Source organism: Tachyglossus aculeatus, chromosome 5, assembly GCF_015852505.1.
Source record: "Tachyglossus aculeatus isolate mTacAcu1 chromosome 5, mTacAcu1.pri, whole genome shotgun sequence".
NCBI classification, from domain to species: domain Eukaryota; kingdom Metazoa; phylum Chordata; class Mammalia; order Monotremata; family Tachyglossidae; genus Tachyglossus; species Tachyglossus aculeatus.
The window spans coordinates 90,251,923-90,266,798 of record NC_052070.1 but is presented as its reverse complement, the minus strand read 5'-3'; the positions used below and the strand labels follow the sequence as shown (position 1 = coordinate 90,266,798).

Genomic DNA, 14,876 nt, shown 5'->3' with positions numbered 1-14,876 from the left:
CACAGTAAGCGCTCAATAAATACGATTGAATGAATGAATGAATGAACGTTTTTGTTGAAAAATGATCCATGCAACAGAACAAAGTATGGACTGAAGTTGGGTGAGACAGGAGGCAGGGAGGTCAGCAAGGAGGCAGATGCAGTAAAGGAGGGATAGAACAAGTGCTTGGGTCAGTCTGGCAGCAGTTTGGATGGAGAGGAAAGGATAGATTTTAGCAATTTTCTGATGGTAGAACTGGCAGGATTTGGTGAGAGATTGAATATGTGGGTTGAATGAGAGAGGAGTTGAGGGTACCTTCAAGGTTACAGGCTTGTGAGATAGATAGAATAGCAGTATTGTCTAAGGTGGTGAGAAAGACAAGGTGAGGACAGGGTTTGAGTGGGAAGATATAATGTGCTCTGTTTTGGCCATTATAAGCTTGAGGTGTTGGTGGGACATCCAAATAGAGACATCCTGAAGGTAGGAGGAAATGAAAGACTAGAGAGAGAGGTCAGGGCTGAAGGTGTAGATTTAGCAGTCATCCTCATAGAGATGGTAGTTGAAGCCACAGGAGTGAATGAGTTCTTCAAAGGAGTGGGCGTAGTTGGAGAATAGGAGACCCAGAAATGCTTTAAGAGTCATGCCCATTTGGCTTCAATTGTGACTCTTGCCATGGGGTTAGAATAGCACATCCTATTCTCCACAATCCTAAAGGGGTTATATCTGCCGGGGTATGTTTTAGGATAGAAATGGGTTGTATTAGTATCCTACACAGGTAGAAACTATGGGACCTGTCTCATACTCAACCTGAATTAACAGGTCTCCAGAGGAGGGAAGAGAGAGGCAGGCCAGACATTTTAATCACTTAGGGCTTGTGCTCTCAGCAAGCATGAAGGGAATTCTACACTTATGTTGCCACTGCCACCATGTGAACCAAGAACTGCAATTACTTCATTCATTTCATTCATTCAATCGTATTTATGGAGCGCTTACTGTGTGCATAGCACTGTGCTAAGCGCTTGGGAAGTACAAGTTGGCAACATATAGAGAAGGTCCCTACCCAACAGTGGGTTCACAGTCTAGAAGGGGGAGACAGACAACAAAACCAAACATATTAACAAAATAAAATAAATAAAATAGTAAATATGTACAAGTAAAATAGAGTAATAAATCTGTACAAACATATATACAGGTGCTGTGGGGAGGGGAAGGAGGTAGGGCGGGGGGATGGGGAGGGGGAGAGGAATGGGGGGCTCAGTCTGGGAAGGCCTCCTGGAGGAGGTGAGCTCTCAGTAGGGCTTTGAAGGGAGGCAGAGAGCTAGCTTGGCGGATGTGCGGAGGGAGGGCATTCCAGACCATGGTGCGGGCTGGGCTGTAGAAGGAGAGAAGGGAGGTGAGGTAGGAGGGGGCGAGGTGATGGAGAGCCTTGAAGCCCAGGGTGAGGAGTTTCTGCCTGATGTGCAGATTGACTGGTAGCCACTGGAGATTTTTGAGGAGGGGAGTAATATGCCCAGAGCGTTTCTGGACAAAGATAATCCGGGCAGCAGCATGAAGTATGGATTGAAGTGGAGAGAGACACGAGGATGGGAGATCAGAGAGAAGGCTGATGCAGTAGTCCAGATGGGATAGGATGAGAGCTTGAATGAGCAGGGTAGCGGTTTGGATGGAGAGGAAAGGGCGGATCTTGGCAATGTTGCGGAGCTGAGACCGGCAGGTTTTGGTGACGGCTTGGATGTGAGGGGTGAATGAGAGAGCAGAGTCGAGGATGACACCAAGGTTGCGGGCTTGTGAGACGGGAAGGATGGTAGTGCCGTCAACAGAGATGGGAAAGTCAGGGAGAGGACAAGGTTTGGGAGGGAAGACAAGGAGTTCAGTCTTCGACATGTTGAGCTTTAGGTGGCGGGCAGACATCCAGATGGAGATGTCCTGAAGGCAGGAGGAGATGCGAGCCTGGAGAGAGGGGGAGAGAGCAGGGGCAGAGATGTAGATCTGGGTGTCACCAGCGTAGAGATGATAGTTGAAGCCGTGGGAGCGAATGAGGTCACCAAGGGAGTGCATGTAGATTGAGAACAGAAGGGGACCAAGCACTGAACCTTGGGGAACCCCCACAGTAAGAGGATGGGAGGGGGAGGAGGAGCCTGCAAAAGAGACTGAGAAAGAACGACCGGAGAGATAAGAGGAGAACCAGGAGAGGACGGAGTCTGTGAAGCCAAGGTCAGATAGCGTGTTGAGGAGAAGGGGGTGGTCCACAGTGTCAAAGGCAGCTGAGAGGTCAAGGAGGATTAGGACAGAGTATGAGCCATTGGATTTGGCAAGCAGGAGGTCATTGGTGACCTTTGAGAGGGCAGTTTCCGTGGAATGAAGGGGACGGAAGCCAGACTGGAGGGGTTCGAGGAGAGAGTTGTTGTTGAGGAATTCTAGGCAGCGCGTGTAGACAACTCGTTCAAGGAGTTTGGAAAGGAATGGTAGGAGGGATATGGGACGATAACTAGAAGGTGAGGTGGGGTCAAGAGAGGGTTTTTTTAGGATGGGAGAGACATGGGCATGTTTGAAGGCAGAGGGGAAGGTACCAGTGGAGAGTGAGTGGTGAAATAATGTGTGAAGTTGGATCGGTGTCCTTGCGCAGGGGATTGTGCAGTTTAAGGATCCTGTGGATTCTATGGGATCTCAGGGGATCCTCAAGCCAAGCTGTGCCCTGTCTTGTCCTCTCCCAAATGCCCATACCCCTGCCTTTAGATCTTCCTCTCCCCAGATGGCCTGGGCAGTGGGTTTTGGTTATTTAATTGTTTAATGGTTCTTAAGCACTCACTATATGTCAAACACTGTGCTGGGGTAGGTACAAGTTAATTAGGTCAGACATAGTCCCTGTCCTGCATGGGGCTCATCGACTACATAGGAGGGAGAACAAGTATTTAATACCCATTTTACAGTTGAGGAAGCTGAGGTACAAAAAGTTAAGTGACTTGCCCATATTCCCCACCCCTCGCTTGCTGGAACTATCAGACTAGATTGTCCTGCACTGCACAAGTCTTTAGCACTGTAGATCTCTCTGATATTTTGTTAATAATGGAAACAAGACTTGTGCTATGGGTGGGCACCAGGCTTTTTCATTTGAATTATCAGTTGTTGCAGATACATGTATTACGGTGAATTGGCTCATTTGGAGGCTTGTGCTCTGGGGCAGAAATGACAACTTTAATAATTTTTGATTAGAGAGTAGTAGAAATACCACTTGCTAATGAAAGGACCTTAAGACCACAACAGTTCTATTGTTCTTCCTTTAGAATATTTTGGTAGATTGTAGTGTGGAAATTTGAAATATTTTATTTGTGCAAATGAAATAACAAAGCTTTTTAAGGAAACAGTGCTAAAATACTCTTAAACTGAGGGATATCTCAGAGCTTATTAACACCAAAGACAGAAAAATTCAATATCCTAATGTTATATTAAAACAAATCACTTCCTGAAAACAACCATTTCATTACCATATTGTTTTTACTATATCTTCTGGATAGAAGCCATTAAGGAATTAGGGATCATTCTTCTGACAGTGCAAGCCTGGGAAGCAGCACAGCCGAATGGATAGGACACAGGCTAGGAGTCAGAAGGACCTGTGTTCTGATTTTGGCTCTGTCACTTGTTTGCTGTGTGACCTTGGGCTTGACTTGAATTCTCTGTGCCTCAGTTCCCTCATCTGTAAAGTGGGGATTAAGATGGGAGCACCCTGTGGGACACAGACTCTGCCCAATGTGATTAGGTCGTATCTACTCCAGCACTTAGTATAGTGCCTGGCACATATCTGGTGCTTAGAAAATACCACGGGGTGGGGGTGGGGGGGGAAGCCTAGCTTTTCAACATTGCTACAGTGTTGAAAAGAAGTGGTTGTGTGCATATGAAAATCTAGTTTTCCTAGTTCATTGAGATCATAACTTCTGTATTAATAGGAAAATAGTGTAGTTGCTTCCTAAAAAGAGTTAAAGAGAGCATAAGCAATGCCATTACTGGGTCTATGCAGACCTGTATTCTATCTCTAAGGAGAGAGAAAGAGCTTAAGACTTGGATGAACAGTGTTACCCCTCTTTACAATCCTGCATTTCCTTCTGCTTCCAGGACATCACCATATGGATGGTTCAAGAGCACCTTAAACTCAACATAGCAAAAGCTCAACTCATCTTTCCCTCACTTATCCATTTCAAGGGACAATACCTGCATCCTTCCTGTTTGAGAAGCTCACAACTTTGGTGTTACACAATACTCTTCTTGGTCCCACATTACCTTGCATATTAATCTGTGCCTAATTCTTGCTGTTTTGTTTTTTTTTCTTGTCCCACTGTCCTCTCAATGCTTACTTTCACATCCTGGTTTAGGTCTCACTGTATCAGTCTCCTTACAGGTCTCTTGTCTCCATTTTCTTAAGCCTATTCTATACTCAGCCATACAGACCATCTTCCTAAAATGCCATTCAGAAAGCAGCCGTCAGCTCTTCAAAAAACAAATGAGGCTTTGCCTATGACTTGACCTTTATGGTTGCCACTTCACACTGGAATGATGACTTGAAGGAATGGCATTCTATGCAACTGGTTAGGATGCAACCAGGGATAAAATACATAAGAACTTTGTCCTCTAAATTATACTGAGCAGCCTTGATGTAGAAGCTCATTCCTGCACTTCACATGATATGGTGAACTTTTATCCAGAATAAGTTTACTATTTCCATGTGTGTGGATAAATATACACACACAAAATACCTAATACTGCCAAAATTGTAGTCATAGCCTAGGGACCCAGCATTATGGAAGGGTCAATCTACGCAGAAATAAGGAGCTCCTGGCATGTTCAAAACTAGTGGGGTCAGGTGACCTGAGGTTCCAGATCAAACTTCATCGCTTTCCTGGAATGTGTACATGCCCTTCTCTCCAGTTCTCTTTCCACCTGGTCACTCCTCCCCTAAGTCTGGGCTGCAGTAGAAGTAAAGGGAAGAGAGGAGTGAAAGGATGGCTATTATGAAACACTCTCTCCCTACATCCTGATGACTGCAAGGGGATTCCCTTTTGGTATTCATTCAATCATATTTATTGAACACTTACTCGGTGCAGAGCACTGTACTATGCGTTTGGGAGAGTACAAAACAACAACAGACACATTTCCCTGCCCACAATGAGCTTACCATCTGCGATGGGGGAGACAGACAGCAATACAAATAAATTACAGATATGTACCTAAGTATTGTGGGACTGGGAGAGGCGGGGGGAGTTAGCTCAATTGGCCCAATGGACAGGAAAATCATTACAAAGCTTATTGCCACACTTCAGTGCACTGCACCAAGTGGATGCTCAACAACAACTATTACTACTACTATTAAAAGGTGAGGAGGAGTTGAACCAGGATGGTGAATGTAAGGATAGAGAGGAGAGTGGGAAAGGAATAACCACCAGGAATTAGGCACATGGAAGCAGAATGGCCTAGTGGATAAGAGCACAGAGTCAGAAGGATATGGGTTCTAATCTTGGCTCTGCCACTTGTCTGTGTGACCCTAGGTAAGTCACTTCACTTCTCTGTGCCTCAGTTACCTCATCTGTAAAATGGAGATTGAAACAGTGAGCTCTAAGTGGGACAGGGACTGTGTCCAACCTGATGATCTTGCATCTACCCCAGAACTTAGAACAGTGTTTAACATATAATAAGCACTTAGGCAAAAGTCATTATTACTATGATTATTCCTTAGCTTTTTTGTTGCTGTTTTTTTAAATCCCATTTTGCATCTGCAGTTGTGAGGCTTGTGAGATTCACATCTATCACCTTACTGCCACCTGAAAACTATGGTGGCAATGGGCTCAGGTTGTACAGAGCCCAAACTACAACTGGAGAGTATGCACAAGTACCTTGTATTAATATGAAAGTTTTTATTTTGCGATCTTTCACCCTTCCACCAAAGTTCTAACCCCCTCCTCACTGCTCAAAACTTGAAGCTCCAGGACAGGGCCTTAAAGACTACTGGGGTATAGGCTGTTGCCAATAGCTAAAGTGATCCACTCTTGATGCCAGGGAGAGCACTGAATGTGGCAGACCCACTGCATAGATAACTGATGATAATAATGACTGTGGTATTTGTTAAGCTCTTACTATGTGCCAGGCACTATACTAAGCACTGGATGAGATAGCTAAGAGGAGAAAACAGATTTGGGAATGACCAGAATGGCACAATGGATAGAGCACGGGCCTGGGAGTCAAAAGGTCATGGGTTCTAATCCCAGCTCCGCCACTTGTCTGCTGCGTGACCTTGGGAAAGTCACTGCACGTCTCTGGGCCTCATTTGCATCATCTGGAAAATGGGTGAGACTGTGAGCCCCACGTGGGACATGGACTGTGTCCAACCCAATTTGCTTTATCCATCCCAGCGCTTAGAACGGTGCCTGGCACATAGTAACTGCTTAAAAATATCATTATTATTATTAAGCCACCAAAATAAAGAATGAGGTTAGAAGACATACCATGTTCATAACTGTAAGGATGAATCTCTGTGCCGCTTCAGCGCCATGGTATTGGACCATATCAGCATCAGCCACAACCAGGGTTTCCACAGTGTACTCATTAGTAAGTCTAATGGCATTTCTTCTCTCCCTCCAGTCACTAGTAGATTTAGTCTTCTTTTGCTTCTTTTTTTCTAGAAAAGAAAGTAGATACTCAAGGCACTTTCCAAAAAGCCAAGGCAAAATTAGAGAAGAGGCAGAAATAAACTATAAATGATTTTCTACTGGGCTTCTGCTTATCTTCCCAAGAGATCTAATATCTAAATTACAATAAAGTCCAGTATGAGTTCTACAATAATGAAGCCAATTGAGAGAGGAAAAGATAGAGGAAAAAAAATGAAAGTCAATTTACATGGATTGAACATGAAAGTCCACATATGCATACCACCAAAACAGTTGCAAAAATAGAATTTGTGCTTATAAATTGTGTTCAAAAGAAAAAAGAGCAGGAAGAAGGTTGGGGTAGGGGGGTATCATCTTAGTGGATCAAGGAGTAACACCAGAAGGCCTGCTGAAGAAGAAAGAACATGAGTGACAGGAAGGGGAGAGAATTAATCCCCAAGATGAGAACAAGAGTTTGGCAGATCTAAATATTCAACGAAGACATTGACTGTTGTGTGACACACAACCCTGAACGATGTTTCTGGAGAAGAGTCTCTGAGTTTCTAGTGTTTTTAGCCAAAAGAGTTCATGTGCCTGCACAGAATTCCTGTGAGTCAGTAATAAAGTTGGCCAGAACCATACATCCATTTTTTGAGGAGACCAGAATATAAGATTGTGAGACTGTTGTTGGGTAAGGACCATCTCTGTATGTTGCCAACTTGTACTTCCCAAGCACTTAGTACAGTGCTCTGCACACAGTAAGCACTCAATAAATGATTGAATGAATGAATAAGAAAAAATTGGGAATAAGAAAAAATTGGGGACAAAAATATAATGAGGAGAGAGATACATTAGTGAAGTGTTTGCTAAAGATGAAGGAAGAAATTTGAGATTCACACTCATTTAACCCCAAACAGCTGAGGCATCAATCCTCAAGAAAAGCTCCAGAGGAAAGGATTTTGGCTAGCCAAAGCAGAGCCCAAGGGAGTCTAGACAATCCAGAATTCTATGCCCCATCATAGTCACCAAGGACTGGAGTCATGTTTTCTCATGAAGTCAAACAAGCCAATATGGAAGAAGGGATCAGAGGACTAATCAATAGCATTTTTGAGCGCCAACTGTGTGGTAAATGCTTAGGAGACTGTGAGCCCCACGTGGGACATGGACTGTGTCCAACCCAATTTGCTTTATCCATCCCAGCGCTTAGTACGGTGCCTGGCACATAGTAACTGCTTAAAAATATCATTATTATTATTAAGCCACCAAAATAAAGAATGAGGTTAGAAGACATACCATGTTCATAACTGTAAGGATGAATCTCTGTGCCGCTTCAGCGCCATGGTATTGGACCATATCAGCATTTTCCTCAGCTCCCCTCCCCCTCTGCGTTGCTGTAACTCACTCCCTATGCTGTACCCTGCCCCCACACCTCACAAGACTTGTGTATATATGTACACATCAATAATTCCATTTATTTATACAATGCCTGTTTACTTGTTTTGATGTGTATATCTCTGTAATTCTATTTATTTATATTGATGCCTCTTTACTTGTTTTGATGTTTGTCTCCCCTTCTAGAGTGTAAAGGCTATACTTACAGGGGTATGGTCAGGGATTGTCTCTCGCTATTGTTGAATTGTACTTTTCAAGCACTTAATACAGTGCTCTGCACACAGTAAGCACTGAATAAATATCATTGAATAAATATGAGATACGCCAATTGGGTAGAGTCCCTCTGCCTCAAGGGGCTTGTAGTTTAAGAGGTAGAACGGGCATTTTAACCCCATTTCACAGATGAGGGAACAGAGGCACATATTAGTTAAGTGACTTGCCCACGGTCATACAGAAGGCAAGAAGTGGAGCCAGAATTTGAAAGCTTATCTCCTGAATCCCAGTTCAGTGTTCTTTCCACTAGGACATTATGCAGCTCAATAATAACAATAAAAGTAAAAATCGTAAATTCATAAAAACTCAGTTCTTCCCACAAGTGTTATAGACAGCTTCTGTTTTTTCAAACCCCATACACTAGAAAAACGGTCTTTTGAATTGCAAGTTAATTTGCATTCAAAGAGAAAAAGTCCATTGATGTGTCTGTCAAGGTTTCTTACCAGCAGGGCTATTTCTGAGGGTGAAAGCCAGTGAAATTTCGGTCTGCCACAAATGAGGCTGGCTACATAGCACAATAAAACCTAGAAATACAAGTTTCTGCTTTTTCCATGAAAGAACTGGGTTTGATCAAATGATTTTGTATTCTTGCTGAGAAAAAAAAATGTGTTTTGCTGACTGCAGTTCTCAGTTTACAATGTGGACTCTGTGTTGGTGTTTTTGCCACAGTATTTACTAGCTCTTCAAGATAATTCAGTTTGAATGATCCCACATTACACAGCTGAAACATACAAGCCACCCATAGTCCAGTTCCCTCTGCTGAATTACCTTTAATTTTGATTGTCAACTCAGAATTATCCTAAATTGCTTAAAGGTCCACCACGGGTGCTTCTGTTGCTTCATACATTCACTGTCTTTTTAATACATGTACTCTCATTCTCATACGCTTCCCCTTCATGTTTCCCACCCCTACACTCCCTGTTGTTATCCAACTCTCCCCCCTTTCCTTGTTGTCAAGCAACTATCCCAATAATTCTCTGTGTGCTTTTGTGCCTGAGGCATCAACTGCCATATCAAATTTAATTCCCCCCCCCCCCGCTTCAAACTGAGAAAATAACCATTAAATTTTTATCTTTCTTGAGCAGCAGAAACAGACTTTGCTGTAGTGTTTGATAAATGTAGCTAGGGAAGTAATGAGTAAGGTGGAGAACACCCATTTGGCTAAGCTAAGAATTTCACAGATTCTCCATTTAAGGTCCTAACATAAGGGTTTGAGTGAGGTTCAGGAGATGCCAAAAATCATTCTCCACAGATTTTTCTGGCAATTTCCCACTTCCTCCAGCTGTGGGGGAAGAGCAGAGAACACCATGAATACACTGCCGAGCTTATAATGAATCCAGTTCCTGCGTATTCACTCTTACCCCTCTCCTAGCCTCTCCCCAACTTGTAAATGGGAAACATTATTTCAACAAACCCTAACAGATGCACCAAGGGGCCACATTTAAAAGGGGGACCTTGACTTGTTTCATTATTACAGACATGTGTGAATCATTGCTGGGAAGTTGGGCATTTACTATAGTCTGTGAGGAGCTGCAGAGCAAACAGACTGTCTACAGAAGTCAAGGATTATTTGATCACAGGAATTATTTTCTTCCTCTTTCACCTAGATGGTAGGGCCCAAAACAGGAGCAAAGAAACACTTTGAGCTAAACAATAGAGCACAGTCATATGACACCCTAGTCCAAAAGCAACTTCAAAGGGGATCCTGAAAGGCATTTCAGGCCCTGTGAACACTAGCCCTAATTCTTAGTTGATTCCAGCCGAGGATATCTATATCAAAATCCCAAGGAAGGTGAGTAAAGTGACCAATTTGACTATCAAGATGACAACCCGTTTAACCCTAAGTGCCTCATGAATGCAACAGGACATAGTCTGAAAGAAATAGTCTTATGAAATGTTTTATAGGGAGAATCAGGTTTCGCCTTGAAGGACTACTGCCCCCAACAGAATGGATGCTGTCCCCCACCCAGAGTGTTAACAGGCTCAGGGACATGGTAGGCGGGCGATGCAGAGGCGACTTCAGCTGGGCAATGATTTGTGCAGAACAGCCTCTTTCCTGTTGAGTTAGAAAAACTTGTTTTTAAAATAACATGTGCCAGAGGAAATGCCACAGTTTGCAGAAGTTCAAAACCACCCATACTCCAGAACGTTTGGACAAGAACGTTCTGAATTGGGGAGTCACGTAGCATTGACATCCAGTGCCAGGAGATACATTGTGCTGGTCTGAAAGGGAACTTGCAGCAGCTGCACAGTCAAAGAAATTGTCGTAGGTATTGGCTGGCCACCCAGGAAAGCCATATTTTGGAAGTGATTTATATCCCTTCCCTAATGCCTACAAATGAATCCAAACTGTCTGGGTGTGAACACTGGAGTGTAGGAAAATCTCATTCTTCCTGTGCCAGCTAATGGATACGACCTCATCTGACAGTGGTGAATGGACTTCTGTGTTCTCCCTGAAGGTCAATGGCGACTTGCTCCTCTTAGCTGCTGCTTTCTGGGTTATCGCTTTAATGAGGATGTCGGGATGTGCAGGTCAGATTTATTCCATTCAGAAATGAACCCGACATTTTAATTGCGGCTGCCAGGACTTGGCCTCCCGCTGCTAAGTGCCACCCCACTGGAAAGTGACTTCATCCAGGACCAGGGTAGCCATGAAGCTCAGTAAACCAAGTCCTCTCTGGTGTTAACACTTTCCTCCCTAAAAATCTTTCTCCATCTACTTCAGTTTGCATCACACTCATGAAAGCAAGCAGGTTGAATGGATTAGGACATTTAAATTGGAAAACAGCTCTACTTAAATCTGGATGATCTTTTAAGAATACTATTACTTCATTTTCAAACATTAAGTGTTTTCATAAAGGAAGCAAGGTAGATAGATCAATAAAATCATAAAATCCTATTGGTAATTTTGGTGCTTGCCTCCCCAGCTAGACTGTAAACTCCTTGAGAATGAGGACATTATATACTTATTCTATTGTGTTCTCCCAAGTACACAGTACAGTGCTCAGCACACAGGTGTTGTATGTAGAGGATATACTCTTTGAAGGTTGGAGGAGTTCCTTAAAATAAAACCAAGACTCCAATAGCTGACAAATGTGATCACTGTCCTGTTCAAATATCCAGATCACTTGTCCAAGATTCAAGCACAGACAGCCTTTTCAAACCTTTCCTCCCTCCCCACTCCCTTCCAAAGAACAGGTCAGATTCCTCCTCCCCGCAGGCCAAGGGAGGTCTTCTTCCCTAATGCCTTCCTCACTCTCCACTAGTCAAAGTTTTCTCCTCAGTTCCAAATGATCATTGATCTTTCACAATCAGTCTCAACAAGTAAATATGAAGTGCTTCTCTACCTCCACTCTGCTTTTTTCCATTTATATTTTTAAAGTTTTCACTCTCAGGTGATGGGTGGGCAATGGAAGAATTAAAGTGAAGTGAGGAAAGGGCACAGAAAAAGAGAAAATAAAGATCTGGACAAAACAGGAGGATTAAAGAAGAGGTGATGGCTTGATGTACACATTTCTGCATGTGTGAGATAGGGGGATTTGAGCAGCAGCAGAACACAGTCTCCACAGTTCTAGAACCTAGGGAGTCTTTGGATTCAAGAGGACTCTCGATGACCTGTTTGGCAGCACCTTGAGGCACCCACAAGTCTCCAATACCATCAGACTTGGACTCTGTATTGTATATTGTCTTTTACATTATTTTGTATTTATACGACTTCAACTTCCTTACTGTATCTTTAATCAGACCACCTTATTTTTGTATTGGGAGTTTCCAGAGGGCCAGGGGCATGCCCAAATCTTTCTTGTCTATTTTTCCCAGCACTAAGTACAGTGTTCTGCAATCAATAAGAGCTTAATACAGCAGCAACTACTACACCAGTATCTCAAATGGGACCTATTTAGCATCAGAATCCAGCCCCCTCCTTCCTTTCCCTCTCCCCATCCCCCCCAGCCCTACCTCCTTCCCCTCCCCACAGCACCTGTATATATGTTTGTACAGTTTTATTACTCTATTTTACTTGTACATATTTACTGTTCTATTTATTTTGTTAATGATGTACATCTAGCTTTACTTCTATTTATTCTGATGACTTGACTTCTGTCCACATGTTTTGTTTTGTTGTCTGTCTCCCCCTTCTAGACTGTGAGCCTATTGTTGGGTAGGGACCATCTCTATATGTTGCCAATTTGTACTTCCCAAGCGCTTAGTACAGTGCTATGCACACAGTAAGCACTCAATAAATATGATTGAATGAATAAATCCACAAATTCTATGTGGTCTTTTGGAGCTGCAAATACAGTACCATATAATGCCTAGGAAAGGCTAAGAGGACCTGGAGGAAAGATGGACAAGTTAGTTGCACTCAGATTTATTCACTCCACCTTCAGCCCGGCAGCACTTATATACATGTCCGTAATTTATCTCAATGTCTGTCTCCTTCTCATAAGTTTGTTGTAATCAGGGAATGTGTCTACCGACTCTGTTATACTGTACTCTCCCAAACATTTAGTACAGTGCTCTGCACAGAGGAAGTGCTCCAAAAACATTATTGATTGATGCTAAAGGCCAGGGGTCAATATTCCATTCACTCCAGGCTTTGGATGAGCCAGGGAGTGCTGGGGCAGCAGAGAAAGGAATTGGCTTTACTTCTCTCTACCCTCTCAAATGTGTGCTGTCTCTCCCCTGAGGTCTAAAGTGGAAGCCTCAGCCCTTCACGATAAACTAGACTGATCTGGGGGTGATGCCAAGTCATACCACCCACTCGGAGCTTCTTGCTTGATTAAGATCCCCCTCTCTTTCTATCTGGTTCTCCCTCTCCACTAGAATGTGATCTAGAGAAGCATTGTGGCCTAGTGAAGAGAGAATGGACCTGAGAATCAGAAGGATCTGGGTTTTAATCCTAGCTCTACAACTTGCCTGCTGTGCGATCTTGGGCAAGTTGCTCAACTGCTCTGTGCTTCAGATGCCTCATGTGAAAAATGGGGATTAAGACCAAGTCCCACATGGGCCATGAACCATCTCCAGCCTGATTACAGTGCCTGGAATATACTAAGCATTTAACAGATATTAAAAAAAAAGTTTGGAACAAAAGGCAGAAGAGGCAGGAAGCAAAATAACCCATAGTTGGGGAGGCAGTTGTCTGGGACCATCTGATAAACTATACTAGTTACCTCCACAAACTCACAAAATACCTCTAGATATCAACATATTTGGAAAATCAACTTTCAGGGCTGACCATCCATGTTTGCTTGAGATAGGCAATTCCCACCTCTAAACTTACTTCAGCAAGGAGAGGAGCTATAGGTTAGTACTATAGTGAACTGGAATTAAGAATCAATTAATTATACTTCTTGAGCATTTATTCTATGCAGAACACTGCACTAAGCATTTCGGGGAATACGATACAATAGATCAGGTAGACACATTCCCTGCCCACAGAGAGCTTGTAGTCTAGAGATGGCAGCAGACATTACAATAAATAAATTACAGAAAGGTACATAAGGCCTGTGGGGCTGTGGATGGGGTGAAATCAAGTACTTAAAGGGTACAGCGAGTAAGTTGGCATTAGAGGAATGAAATGAGCAGACTGGGTTGTAGTAGGACAGAACGCATAAGGGAGTCATTTTTCATAAGTGCTCTGACTAAATACTGCTTGAAAAATCAGTTTCCCTTTCAACTGCTGTAAATTCTGTGTTCAAAGTTTTGCAAGCATTTAACAAATAAAACCTATTAAATTGCTGTGTTTTAGACACTTGTCATTACATTAAACTTCCTAGAATCTCAGAAACCTGGACTCTTGCCTATTTCTCAGCCTTTGCCTCTATGCTGGATACAGAACATATATCCTCCCCTCATTCTTCTAATCCAATATTTCTCCATATATCTGCATGGAAACCTGATGAATATGTGTTGAGTTTGTCCTGGGTCTATATTAAATATCCACAATTTGGGTTTTCAGGGCAAAGTTTTCCCTAACAAGCTGCCTGTACATTTTTTCCATGAAAAGTCTAGAGATCCTAGAAGCCTGGTCTGGAGTTTTGATCACTAGGCTTCTCTTTCTCTGGCCTACCTATCATTCTGCTTTCCCAGGTCTGGGAGACACTGACCTAACACTGTTCTTTGATCTGTGGGTTGCCACAGATCAAAGGACAACGTGATGAATTCCCCTTACTCTCCACAACTAATGGCTTCTCCATCGTGAGAATACAACTTGGAATCCTTACAGACAACACTGATGTCTCAGGAAGCTGAGAGCCTTCAGTTATTCAGTAACTGTGCTGCGAAGTCTCTTGTAACAAACTCCACACTGGAAAATCCATATTTCTGCCTCCACAAAAGTCTATTTTTGGTTGCAGTTTAGCGGTCAAAGCTTACATTTGGAAGTTGAATTTGTGAGCCTGATGAGAATGTAGGTGCACGTACAGGTGCCATAATGAAAAGTTCCTTAGGAATACAGGCTTCAAGAGTTGAACTGTGAAATGAAAACCAACCAATAAAGCAAAGCAGCAGCTGCTTCCTAAATATTTGGTTTCACTAACAAAGCATTATATTTATAATTTGAGTCTATGTATGCACACACCCTGTGATCACCCTGTGATT

General features: G+C 43.0%; 1 protein-coding gene across 1 annotated transcript in view; it reads right to left on the bottom strand.

Moving 5' to 3' along the window:
* ADAMTS17 (ADAM metallopeptidase with thrombospondin type 1 motif 17) overlaps positions 1-14,876 on the bottom strand; it is a 389,768-nt gene that overhangs the window by 332,090 nt on the left and 42,802 nt on the right. Inside the window, exon 4 of the mRNA XM_038746936.1 lies at positions 6,471-6,643. Within this exon, the coding sequence (XP_038602864.1) occupies positions 6,471-6,643 (173 nt within the window). The remainder of the gene's footprint in view (positions 1-6,470; positions 6,644-14,876) is intronic.